Source organism: Protopterus annectens, chromosome 12.part0, assembly GCF_019279795.1.
Source record: "Protopterus annectens isolate FY-2018-M chromosome 12.part0, PAN1.0, whole genome shotgun sequence".
In the NCBI taxonomy this organism is placed as follows: Eukaryota; Metazoa; Chordata; order Ceratodontiformes; family Protopteridae; genus Protopterus; species Protopterus annectens.
In genome coordinates, this window is record NC_056746.1 from 655,764,117 (window position 1) to 655,778,297 (window position 14,181).

Sequence of the window (14,181 nt, forward strand, 5' to 3'; positions counted from 1 at the left end):
TTTGGTCTTGATGTTTTGATTTTAGATGTTATGAGTTTTAGATGTTTTGAAGGGGAACCATTTTGCCACATGTATGTGTTGTTTCTAGCATTTTATGCTGGGTAGACATCACATTCAGTCAGGATTAGAATTTCAGAACATATGAGTGATATAAGGAATAAACGGTTATCTAATGCTTTATTTAAACATACTTTAAAACATTCTATTGCTAGATTTTGTTTTATTGTTATTGATAAGATTGGGTCCAATAGAATGAATAAAGCTGGATGGCATGATATTTTAAATAGAAAAGAGAAAGCTTGGAATATAAGGTTGGGGCACTATTTACACCAGGTTTAAATGAATATTTATAATCAACCAATTGATAATGAGCTTGTATTATATAAATGCAGTGGTGGGATGTGGCCTTGTAAAACTGATGAAGGCAGTTGTTGCCAAAACTGGTTTGTTTTGTTTTATACCATTTCTTAGATGAATGGTATTTTTTGAATAAAAACTTTCAGAATTATCACTTCATGATCCTGTTGAGTGGTGGCCTATTTTGAATTGGCATTTCTGTATTTTTTGGTCATGGCACCTTGCTGTACTTGAAGAGCTTTTGTTGCTGTATTTACAGTGTGTGTACTACATGATGGATTCTTTTATCAAAGAAGTATTGATATTGTACTGTTCATGTGTGGATTGTTCATATTATATTAGTAACTTCTTTCTTACCACACAGATTGATTTTAGTTATTTTGTGACAGCCTCCATTGTTTTCTGCTGTGGCACATGCCTGGACGAGGGTAAGGCGGTCCACACAGCCTATCTGGACCTTGCCAAGGCCTTCGACACCATCCCCCACTCTGGAATCATAGATAAATTTACTAAGCTGGGCATAAATCCCTATGTCACTCGATGGGTTGCCAACTGGCTTACTGACAGAACCCAGACTGTAAAAGTAGCATTCTCTAAATCCAGCTCTAGACAAGTGACAAGTGGAGTACCTCAGGGTTCAGTCCTGGGACCGCTCTTGTTTGTCATCTACTCCTCTGAAGTACAGGCCAACACTAAGGGACTCTGGCTAACAAAGTTCGCAGATGACTGCAAACTGGGAGCCATTATTGAATCCCCAAATGATTCTACAAAAGGGCCTTAAAGAAACAGATGTTTGGTGCCAGAGCCATGGGCTCAAGCTTAATGCCAAGAAATGTATAGTTATCCCCTTTGGGAAAAAAACATGTACCCATGAATTACCACATAGGTGGCAGTATAATAAACACTGAAAGTGTGATGAGAGACTTAGGGACACAGGTGGACAGTGGTTTCACCTTTGATAACCACATTGCCGCAACAGTCAGAAAATCCTTCTATGTGGCACACCTCATCACTAAGGGCTTTTCATACAGAAAAAAAGGAGGTCATTGTCCCACTGTACTCATCCCTCATTAGACCCATTATAGAGTACAATGCTCTGTTTGGTATATACCTGACAAGACATCTGCAACAGCTGGAAAGGCTGCAGAAATACCTCACTAAAAGAATCACAGGCCTAAAGCAGATGCCGTATGCTGACCATCTAAAAAAACTCCAGCTATACTCTGTGGCATATCGTCTACTCAGAGGCAATCTCTGCTTAACATACAGGGCCATGTCAAACCCTGAGCTGTTGGACATGCTCCACTTAAAGAAATCCCAATCACTCAGTGCCACACACTCCAGGGATCTAAACCTTGTCATCACAATGAACAAAACATGCTGGAGGGATAGGTTCCTGACCCAGAGACTCCCCATACTCTGGAATAGACTGCCCATACATGTCAAGCAGAGCACCTCCTTGGCCGTCTTCAAAAGGAACATTGACGATTGGATGGGAGATAGGAAATTCACCCCAGGAATCACATCAGTCGCCCTGCTAGACAGGGGTCCAGGGAAGTAAATATTGTGGGAAGAAATATCCAAGGAATTGTTATGGCTAGGCTTGTATAGGCCCTGGGGCCAATAGCTTAGTACCAACCTATGAACCTATGAACATGCAGTCTGTAAGGAACCTAGTGTTATAGGCAGGTGTTTGAATCTGGTATCATCCGTTTCTCAGACAGCAGTGCCTTACACACAAACAGTAGTTATGGCACAGTCAGAGGGCCACCTTTTTTAGGTTAATATCCTAGAAGGTAGGGCATCCATACCCCCTTTCCATGACTGGAAAGTGCTGTAAGCCCTTCAAGCATTTTCTTCATGACATAACCAATACACATATTTCTGTGGCATCCATGATTAGTATTCCTCTCTCTGATATCTGTCCTGGCATGTATTTGAATTTGACATGATGCGAATGTTTATTATGTCATTTATTGCTCGCAGGCATTACCTATTTCCAAAATAATTACACTCTGCATTGCATGACTTCATCTGGACATTTTTTTTATTACTGCAATAGTTTTCATCACACTATACAGCTTAATGGCAGATGAGGGCATCAATAAATGTGTCTTCCTGTATGCCATGCTGCCAGACCATCAGAAACTGTGACTGGTCCTCTGTTATAACAGTTTCTGATGTGTGTTGGTGCTGTTGAATTGCTGTTATATTAGCGTTCCTTGTAATTTTATGTGAGCATGTCCAGTATAAAGATGTCTGGGATGTTTGCAAATTACCAGTGAAGACTAGAAATCATGAAATGTCATCTAGTCTGTGCTGTCATTTGTCAGTTATGCATGTTGAGTGTTATTATATTACCATTTAGCATTTACATGACAATACAACACTTGCTTGTCTATTACATGCTTATAGGGATGAACCCCTTTCCTATGGGTACCAATAATAGTTTTTTGCAAAACCATGCCCCTTTCTGGTGTGTATGACGCAACAGCTGTAAGGTTCATTTGTTCTTGTGCATACATGCTGAGATGGAGAATACATCTTGCTAATATAAATTCCCTGTATATATATATATATATATATATATATATATATATATATATATATATATATATATATATCTCATTTGCAATAAATGTAGTCTGTGCATTCACCCCATAATGTATCTTCTGTCCTTGCTAACTATTATCTGAACTCAGCTTTTTATTAACATGCATATCACATTTTAACTTCCCTTTGTTACACTGCAGCTTTATATCCCTATCACACCCTTTGTTAGCATGTCTGTTTTTATTTATGTGCATAACTCCAGTATTGTCATTGACATTAAATATATTTACATCAGTATTGTAGGATTTATGTTGGAAATGTTTATTTGACACTTCAGCATATTTGCCTGCAGTATATGGGTATACTGTACTCATTCCCCTTCCCTATTAATTATGCAGTACAAACCATTATTGTGTACAATTCCCCCATTTCTCTCCCCCTTTCAGAATTCTTTCACTGTACTTGCCCTTAATATTTCAGGGCTACAAAGCCTGCTATAATCTTAGGTTTGTCTATAGGCAAGCCATTTTTTGTCTATTTTGTGTTCTTTTTTACAAGCACCTTTACATAGTGAACACTATTGCTGGCCATGAAAATGTGTTTGCAAATGTGTAGGTACAATGATCAGCATGCATATTCAATTAACACTTAAATTGTGCAGACTTAGCACGAAGCCTGCATGATTGTTAATGATCCCAGGATCTGTCTTTTTTTAGATTATTATATATTTTCATCCGTCTTCCTTGGGCAACTCAAAACAACAGGCATCATGTGACAAACTCAACTGCTTAGAGCCTTTTAGCTAGTTCATGACTAAACCTTGTACTGCAAAAAAAGTAAAACTTTGAAACTTTTCTTTTGCCATAACAGCTTCAATAGTAAAGAATTCTGTCTTTAATATGGCAACTTTCAAGTATCCTGAGAATTTACATGTCTGTTTGTACCTTATTAGTTCCTGTTTGTACAAGAGTGAAAGATTACTTCTTTTTTCTCTTTGTTCCTCCTGCTTGGCAGAGGTTACTTACAATTTACTACACTAAACCATATATATAGCATGTTAGTAATGCTCTCTAGGACAGACAAGTATTAATTATTTAACTTTTCACCTCAAAGAGAACTTAGACCCAGTCCATGCATCTAACAACAAAAATGTATACAATTTGCTGTAAACATTTCCAGTCCGAAATACAAAACTCCATGTTGTCAGTTGCAATGTCTGAAATAATTCTACTACAGAAAATTTATCCTGACACTTATATGTTTTGATATTTCAATATAGGTGTAACACAAACCACTGCCATAGGGCTGTTTCTGAATTGGAAATGGCTACTGCCAGCAATAAAGAGAACTTATCACTGCGGGTAATATTTTTGAATCCCAGCCATATTTTATTAAGAGATATTTATATATTTTGATTTAGCAATAGATGTTACAATGACATATTTTATATACAAAAAAATAAACCTAATAAGTCTGTTAGAATGTGGGAAAGGGTAACTTTGTATGTTTATGTATCTTGCTCATTTTTTGTTTTTTACAGTTAAGCACAATTTCACTACATCTGAATATCATCATAGGTAAGGAGTTACATAAACCTGTTGCTTATCATGCAAGGGACTTATTGAGACAGTAGCATTCAGAGATGGATGACTGTGTTTCAGAGTCACATTTTCACAGAACTGTAATGCTATGAATATCCCCAAGCCAGCCCACTACAACACAGAACTCATTACTAGTCATGTTTTTGAATGTGCTTTCTGATAATACTGCACATAATTCTTAAAGTACCCATTGTAGACCAGGAGACGAATGCTCACATTTATTTGAGCCCTGAAAATTGCATAAACACTAGCAAGGCATAAGGAGTATTTTTGTAGGCAGTGGGGGAGGAGAGCTGGCAGGGACTTTCTCGTCACAGAAACTATGGCATAATAGCTGTTATCTGTCATATCCTGTCCAGTACCTATTTCTTGGGCAGTGGAGCCATATGTCAAAGCTACATGGAGTAAAGACCCACCCCTCATTAAGAAATAGTATAATGAAAGGCAATTGCATCTGTTTTGCAAAAAGATCATTTATTTATTTATGTTTGCTATATTGTTGGTTCTCATTGCTTGCCAACCATATGGTTGACTGCTTTAACTCCTCCCAGTTGTTTTAACTGGGCAAGAGTTGATTGCAGCATGGTTATCATATAACAGTTGTAAGGATTTTTTTTTTAATTTCATACCCAACATACCCTTGTGCATATCTGCATGGACCCAAGAGGACATGCAGTGGGGTACTGCATGGGCAGCATCTGCTTTCATGAGTTACATCACCCCATATACATCCTTTAAAGGCAGATATGTCCTTCTATGTTTGGTCTCCATTTGGGATTGTAACTAGAGTGCACATCCATATAAATGTGCCCTCAGCCATCTGCACTGAGAGATGTGAGCAGGCTCTGCCTTTTGCTTCATCATTCCCATTCCTCTTCAGCCAACTCCTCTAGTGACTGGATCTCTAAATGAACCTAAATCTGCCGGGTCATAGTATACAACAGGTGCCACTTAAATTATCAGTTATACATACTAAAGAAATCATAGTGAAGGAACCAAACAACAAAGATGGAGCTTTGAGGGAGTCTATTTTAAAATACTGACCTCAGAAATATAACAAGGAGAAACTGGAAGGGCATCTTGTTTATATATCATTTATTGTATGATAAGTGTGAGTTGGCACAGAGAACCTAGTCACTGTTTTACAACATGCAGGTACATAACATCAGAGAAAAATGAGGATGCCTTATTTACTTAGCAAGTAAGTATTTGTAATGGGGAAAAAGGGAGAGCATTACTTATTGCTGTACAATGATCAAGGATGCAACCACAGGGCAGGAGGGAGTGGATGTATACACTTTCTGGCAATGATTGCGAATTTGATATTGTGGGTGTTGATATGTTAGTATCTGTTTATTCAGTCAGTGGGAATATGACAGGTGGCTGTGAGACTTCTAATTGTGTTACATTTATGAGGGAATTGACAATGGTTAAGGTGGGAAAGCAGCACCTTCTTTGCTGAGATTTTTTTTTACTGGGGAACTTGATTAGTGAGGATAATGGGAGATGGAATATGTGTTTCAACTGCAGTAATGTACTGACTGACTTTGCTGTTCAACCCAGCCAGTAGAGGCCTCCACTATTCTACCAAGGAAAAAAATGTTATCCTTATATTTCAGCTCCGACACTCAAATACTACACACTACTGTTAACCAGCTTTGCAGATCTGCTTTACTTGCTGATCACAACAGTCATCAGACTGACATGCTTAGTTTTAAATGACTACCTATGACTAGCAGAGCCATTCTTCCTCGTATTTTCAAAACTGTAATGCAGGGCCATTGTCCGCCCTTGAAATTAAAGCTACAAATAAGGCAGCAAACGTACACCCTTCAGAAGAGTAATGAAGAAAGTATTTCCCTTGTCAAACCATGATTTTAAACAACCGTTGGCGTAAGATCCTTCCCTAAAATATGTCCATCCATATAGAATGGTCTACCTCCAGAAGTCAAACAACAAAGAATCTTGCAGCTCTTCAAAAGAAAACTAAAGGAACACCTTGAAAAGGACACAGCCTATTCTTGCTTTTGTGAGAATGATTGCATTTTAACCATCCAAAAGCCACTGTACACAGAACTCTCTTTTTGTCATTTCTGACTTACTGTTAAATCCGTTCATATGTTAAAATGTGTATTACTTTTACTAATTTTTTCTGCCTTCCTCGTGCTCTTCTGACTATGCATGCCACTATTTTGCGGTGTCCAATATTTACTTTGAGTACTCCATGTTTAATATAAATTTTGACTTACCACTTAGCCTGTGTCATTGCTGACTAGCAAACTTACCCGCTTAGCAAACTGCAGTAATAAAATAAATACATAGTCTATTGATACTGCATCGTGAGAGCAAAGCAGCATGCCTTTCAGCAAGGATTATTCATAAATCTGAGAGAAGATGTTTGTAGCTTTATAGGAATGCATAGTTGGCTTAATCTACTTAAAGGATAGTACAATATAACTGCATGTCAGTTTTCTTTAGATTCCATTGCATGCTTTTTCTCCAAGCATAGCTCTCAATCTCTTAACACAAGAAATCTGAACAAAGCCTAAAATAATGGAAGAACAAAGGCCCAAAAAATAGGGACAGATTTTAAATATTGCTTTTAGAAACATAGAAAGTTGCTAGAAAAACAGGATTTGAGTTAGTGTGCATTTTCTGAAAGATATGAAGTCTGAAACTTTAATATATATAATTATTTAGTAGCTTTAATCATCAGTGATCTCCCAGAAAACCACACATTTTATGAGGAACAGGCCAAAAACATAAGGCAAAAATCTGGACAATTGAGCGCTATGTGTCCAAGTCAATAATCAGCAAAGACAATATGCAGCATACTCTGAGATTTATATTTAGCTAACTTTCAATTAAGCCCTATATTCATTATGAAATATGTTTTCTTTAACTGCGCTTAGACTGTGATTAGGATTGACTAAGGAGGCGCACTACTAAAGCCTTGTGTAACACTAGTGGCTGTGCATTCTGCTGTTGTCCAATGCCTCAAATGTCTGTTGCAGGACAATTGCACCATAATGCACAGATATAGAGTGTAGCTCTATAAACTGTTAGAAATTTATCCCATCCTATCTCCTAAAGGGACTGTAATAAGCCTATTTGTAACTGCTGTGTTTTACCTTACCCTACCTATCCAGTGGTGCCAACACTCACCCCTTGGTTGTCTTGTGATTCTCCCAACCCTGGATTCCCCTACCTAGTAAATAGACGTCAATATCACCAATCCTCTTTTCAGTAAATGCAACTATATCCTGTGCTGTTTCACTACTTACACTGTCCCTTACATCCAGGGTCTTTAAAGTAAAGAAAAATACTCCATGGTAGTCTTTTCATGACTCTGTAGCATCCCACCCCATTTTCAAGTAAAAGTTGAAATGTTCAGATAGTATAATGGTTGCCTATTTGTCCCACTCGCCAAAATCCCTTTCCAATGAATATAGATGCTTTGGTGGTTCTGCAATTTTCAGTTTCATATACTTCATAATTCTATCCAAGTAAATAATAAAACTTGGTGGTCAAGCTGTTAGCCAGATATGACTTCCAGGGTCCCTTTTTCAGTAAAGATTAACATAGTCTTCCAAATTCAATGATTTGCCAGAACACACATGATTTTTTTCACAACAAAGTTAAATATACCCTGGTGGTCAAGTGGTTACCCCAGCTTTGTTCTTCAAGACCAAATTTGAAATGTTTTGCATAATATGTAAATATATTATTATTATTATTATTATTACATATAGTAATTCCACAACTTGACATATCCTTATTCTCTACATTTTTTACCAGCATAGCATGGTAAAAGCATGTGGACAACCCCATGATCAGTCAACAAATCAGCTGTTAAGAAGCTCTGCCTTATACAGAATTCTGAAAGCAACTGACAAAGGCGTAAGTGAGGTTAGGTTATGCTGTTTAACTGCAGTGTGTCAAATTCAACAGACCACCATCGTATGAAAAACAGAAAGGGAAGGGGAAGACCCTAAAAGTCCTGTGGAAGCATCTATCTCTACACAGAAGGCCATGTACACCTTGTAGAGTGAAACCAGATTCTGCCATCTTCTTTAACATTGGACTTTTGGAAGTTGTGGCATGTGCAGTAGCCTGACACAGACAGGCTGCCAGCAGAGTAGAAGAATAGCTGCATAACATTGGAAGCAGCTGAAGGGTGGCAGCAGTCATTTTTTATTTTTATTTTGGCAAGGATGCTACAGCCAAAGTAAGGCAAAATGCAGATTGTGGCACTGTCTTCAAACACAAAATCTCCAATCACATCACCAAGAATTTACAGAGTGGTGCTGGAAGTCACTAAACATCTAACCCGATGAGAGGTTAAATGGGTACATGGCAGCCAGCCCTAGAAGTCAGAAAGTACAGAGCTGAGGGATAACAGGTGATCAATCCTAAATGAGTTCAGCAAGAATATATAAAAGTGTAATCATCTGCTTAGTTCTGAACTCATTGTTATGACTATAAACTGCTGTTCTGGATCAGTCATTAAACATAAAAATAAGTGCAACTGTCATTTTGTTCTGAAAAAGTACAGACATCTCAGATTGTACTTTCTGTAGTAAAAGTTATATATATATATATATATATATATATATATATATATATATATATATATATATATATAAAAATTAATCATTTGAAGTATCAAGGCTTCAATATTTGCATGATACAGTATTCCCATTCGAAAAGATAATTACACTTAATAGCAAAGTAAAAGTAATTTCTTTTGTGAGAACTCATAAAGAGATAAAGGGTTGGTGTGAAGAAATGGCTAAGATGAACATACTTCACATGTTTAAGTATTAAAGCTGTCATATCTTTCTCCGTTGAAAAAGGATTTTTTTCTCCACAGATGGTTGTTCAAGTCATACAACTGCTATGGCAGTAGGAACACTTGGTGGCTTCCTGCACTATTACCAAACAAGTCAATGGAAGAGAGACAGGCACAGAAGATTTCAGTAAAGTTTCCACAAGTCAGCTGTATCTATCTTTACAAATCTCCAGCTGCATTTATTTATTAAAAAAATCTTGCTTGGTCTAGTCTGGTGGCCTGCTGAAGGCAAACTTTGAGTTTTACAGTATTTTCTCAACATTAAGGGTGAATGTGGCAAGATGCATCATAGCATAATAAACACATGAAACAGCATCTTTTCATTCTTTTGTTTTTGTTTAAAACACAGTGTTTTGTTAACATTAAATCATGTGAAATGCAGTACTAATCTGCATATTGTTTTAATTTCTGAAATACTGGGTAAAAGGAAGAGCTTGAGAGTCTGATCCCAGAATCTAGAGAAAAGCAAACTATCGGATCCAAGACACATTCAGTGAGGAACGAATGCAAATGACAACATGAGATCATATCTGTTCAATGCTTCCTGCATGAAATTATTCCACTTGAGTGTACAGATGATCTCAGCATCAATACTTGAAGGGGAAAATCTTTGAAAAAACATAAATGTTTCTGCACAGGGCTAAGCCTCCCCAAACCCCTACAATCCTTATTTTACTCTTCTCTTTGTGAGTGGGGACAAATAAAAGTTATGTACTCGTCATAACTCTGCATCTGTGCTGTCCATTTTCATTAATTCTCAATGAATGGGTTTGAATCAGATCCTCAAATCTGACTCAGTCACATTACTCTAGATTCTAGGATCCAACTCTCGAGCTCCTCCCTTTAATCATAATTCTCCTAGCCACTGAATTACCTCAGATCAAGTTTGCTGATAATATACAACTTTTCAAATATAAAAATTTTTGAAAATTCTACAGAAAAGAGAAATTTAAGAAAACATTACCACAGCAGGGGCTCAAACAGGAACTGCGGTTCCTAAGAAAAAACTCCATCAGATCTCTCTCAAAGACATGGATGGGAGAAGGTTTGGGGGAAGTTGAGGAAGAATGAAAATGGACAACACAGACATATAGTTATGATGAGTGCATAACTTTTATATCTGATGTTGTCATTATCATTCATTCCTCAATGAATGGGACAGCGTCCTCAGCTTCCAGAACCTTGGGTGGCCCTCATGGAAAGATATTCTGGAGAACCACAGAACTGAATGCAGCCCTGTTTCTGGAGATGATATCCAACTTGTAATGAGTAATAAAAGTATGAGCATTAAACCATGTAGCAGCTGCACAAATATTATCAATGGAGGCTGTGGCCCAAAAAGCAGCTGATGTAGCCATTGACTCAGTTGAGTGTACCCTTGGCTGTTTTGATAGGGTTAAAACTTTAGAAGCATAAATATATGAACTGCAGTTTTCTGTAATCCATTTGGCTAGTGCAGTCTTTAAAAATGGGTGATCCTAGTTTGCTACTGGAAAAGGAAACAAACAATTGGTCAGATTTTCTAAATACCTTAGTCCTACGAAGTTGCCTATGCACATCTAAAAGATGAAGCATGTATTCTCCTTTAGTATCAAATTTAGGAAAGAATACAGGTAGGTTGATCACTTGATTAATGTTGGTTTCAGAGGCAACCTTAGGTAAAATGAAGGGTTATTATACAAGGTAACCATATATTTGTGGAAAATCAAATAAAGTGGTTTTGAAGAGAGTATCTGGAGTTCAGAGACTCTCCTAGCAGAAGTTATAGCCACAAGAAAAACTGTTTTCCAAGAAAGAAATTTGAGGTCTACTTTAGCTGAGAGCTCAAAGTGTGATCTTACTAAACTCTATAATATGACAGTAAGATCCCAAAGTGGTTTGGGATCCTTAATTGGATGTCTAAGTAAACAGGTACATTTTAGAAATGCTTTACATAATTTGGATGAGGCTAAAGAAAATGCATTGTCTCCAATATGATAGTTAGAGATAGCTGCCAGTTAAGCTTTGATGGTGGAGAAACTAGCACTATTTTGGAAAATAGAAGCAAGGAAATCTAAAACAGGAAGTGGAGTAGTGAAAGGATCCAGTTCTCTCTGCTGAGCCCAAAAAGAAAACCTCTTCCATTTACTCTTATAAATCTTCCTTATAGAGGGCTTCTCGAATGAATATAACATTTTTTGAACAGGAAAGGAAGGCCTGGAATGCTATCCATCATTGGAATTGAAGAAAAAATGCAATTAATCTGAGGCCTGTAATGTCTGGATGAGTCATCCATGATGGATGTGAAAGCAGATCTGAATGGGGGTCCAGTTTCCAAGGAGGGCATAATAGATTAGAGCATAGAAAGGGGAACTACACATAATGAGGCCAAAAGGGAGCAATGAGGATTACCTTGCTCTTCATCCAGAGTGCTTTCTGAAGGAATTTTGGGATTAAAGGCAGGGAGGATAAGCATAAAGAAGACTGGAGGTCCAAACGTGGACGAAAACATCTCTTGGTGACTGTCCATGAGGGGGAATTAGGGCAAAGAACCTGCTGCACTTGTTGAGGGGAGCGGTGAATAGATCACAGCAAAGCTGATCCCATTCATGGAAGATCATGTTTGCCACTGACTGAGACCACTCGTGAAGCATCAGAACAGATTTGCTGAGCTTGTCTACAAGAACACTGTATTTCCCTGGTATGCACATTACTACAAGAATATGGTTGGAGGAGATCACCCACTGCCATACTCTCACTGCTTCTCAGCAAAGGGTGTAAGGTCTGGTTATCCCTTGTTTGTTGATGTAGCAGACTGCTGACATATTGATTATTTAGATAGCCATTGTATCTAACTTAAGAGAGTTTTATAGTGCCTGCAAAGCTAAAAGGACCGCTCTCATCTCTAAGACATTTATATGCAGATTGGTCTCTTCTGGGGACCATGTGCCTTGAATAGTTCATCCCAAGAAATGCCACCCCCACTCCAACTGGGAGGTGCTCATGGTCAACATGGCTATTGGGGGAGGAAGGATAAAGGGATGTCCTAGACAAATATCGTCTGACTATATCCACCACAGTAGGGATTCCTTGAAAACCTGAGATAGTTTTATAGGGTCTTATAAAGGCTGTTAATGAATGGACCCTTGTACTGCTAGGGTCCATTGGAGGATTTGCATGCGAAGGTGAGCTGTAAGTATCAAGGTGATCACAGCAGCCATCGATCCTAAGGCTTTCAGTATCAGCTTTTCTCGGAGAGAGGGGTGAGAAAGAACCTATCTGACAGGCAATCTTAAGGCAAGAACTCTGTTTTGTGGTAAGAGAGCAAGACAACTGACTGTATCTAGGTAAGCCCCTATAAACTCCAAGAATTTAACTGGTTGTAACTGGGACTTCGACAGATTGATTGATTGTGATTTCCAGGGAGTGGGATAACTGAAGTAAGTGATCCCTGGCTTTTTCGAGGCAACACCTGGTTGTAGCGGTAATGAGCCAGTCATCTACATAAGGAGACACTCTGATTCTGTGCAGTCTTAGATGAGCTATTACCACTGCCATGCATTTGGTGAACAGCCTGGGGGCTGTGGTGAGACCAAAGAGCAGGGCTCTGAACTGGTAATGACTGGCTCCCAGGCAGAAGTGTAACTATCTTTGAGAGTGCCAGTTCATTTTTAAATGATAGTACGCATCCTGAAGATCTATGGAGCACATCCAGTCATCCTTCTGTAAGAGAGACAAAATGGGCTGAACTGTGACCATCCAGGACTTGGAAGTCTTTACAAACTGGTTCAGATAACTGAGATCCAAAATGGGTCTCATGTCCCCTGTTTTCTTTGGCACTAAAAAGAACCTTGAGTAAATTCTGTATCCTCTTTGGTCTGGAGGAAATCTTGGATGACTCTTTTGTCTAGCAGCTTTTGAACCTCTAGAGCTGCTGATTGCCACTGATTGCGTGGAAGGAACATTGGGGAGGCTTTTTGTTTTCACAGGGGGATGTTGTAAAAAAGGGAATGAAATATCCTCTGGATATAATCATTTGCACTTTTTAATTTCTCCAAGTCTTTTGGGTTTCTAATACCATGATGGGAATGGACCCCATTCCTAAGTCAAAGTACAATTAAAATTCATGAAATTAGTATTGTTTCACTCTGTCAGCCAAAAGTGCTTTTTGCAGCACCTGCAATGTGCTCAGTAATGACTCCTTCTGTAATTTGCACGTGGTTACATGAGTTGGTAACAGATCTAAATATGATTGTAAATTCTTTTTTATAAGCCCATTGCTCCTATTACTATTGGAACTGTCTGGGTATCTTTCTTCCACATTGCTCTCATTTTTGCTTGCAGATCTTGGTATTTTATGACTTTGTGTCTCTCTGTATGGAAGACATTATAGTCACTGGGTGTGACGATTTCAATGATCTATGCTACTTTTGTCTTTTCTTCTTGAAGCACTATATCCGGTTTTCTAGCATCTATCTTTTGAACTGTTGGTAATGGGTGATGCCATGTAATATAAACTTCATCATTTTCTGTGATAAACACGTAACGACAGGCAATAGATCCACTTGACTCGAACAGGAACCAGAAAACAGAGCAATGCCACGCTGCAATAGTCCAAAACTTCACTTTAATGGTGATACAAAAACTCGCACAGAGATCTCCTTAATAACCTGGTTTAGCGCTTTCATCTGGTATACCCAGACTTCATCAGAACCTTTTTTACTTTTCTTCTGAGTTATCATTTTCTGTGATGCTTTGTGGCTCATGTTTCCAGTGTTGTTCAGCCACTTTGATACCATAATATTTGCACAATCCCCAGTGCAACAGTCTCACCACATT

The 14,181-nt window shown here is 38.2% G+C and overlaps 1 protein-coding gene across 1 annotated transcript in view; it reads left to right on the plus strand.

Moving 5' to 3' along the window:
- The window catches only part of CCHR12.PART0H16orf89 (chromosome chr12.part0 C16orf89 homolog), a 334,640-nt gene extending 324,962 nt beyond the window's left edge, over positions 1-9,678 (plus strand). The window contains exon 8 of the mRNA XM_044089787.1: positions 9,385-9,678. Within this exon, the coding sequence (XP_043945722.1) occupies positions 9,385-9,494 (110 nt within the window). The 3' untranslated portion in view covers positions 9,495-9,678. The remainder of the gene's footprint in view (positions 1-9,384) is intronic.
- The last annotated feature ends 4,503 nt before the right edge of the window (positions 9,679-14,181 follow it).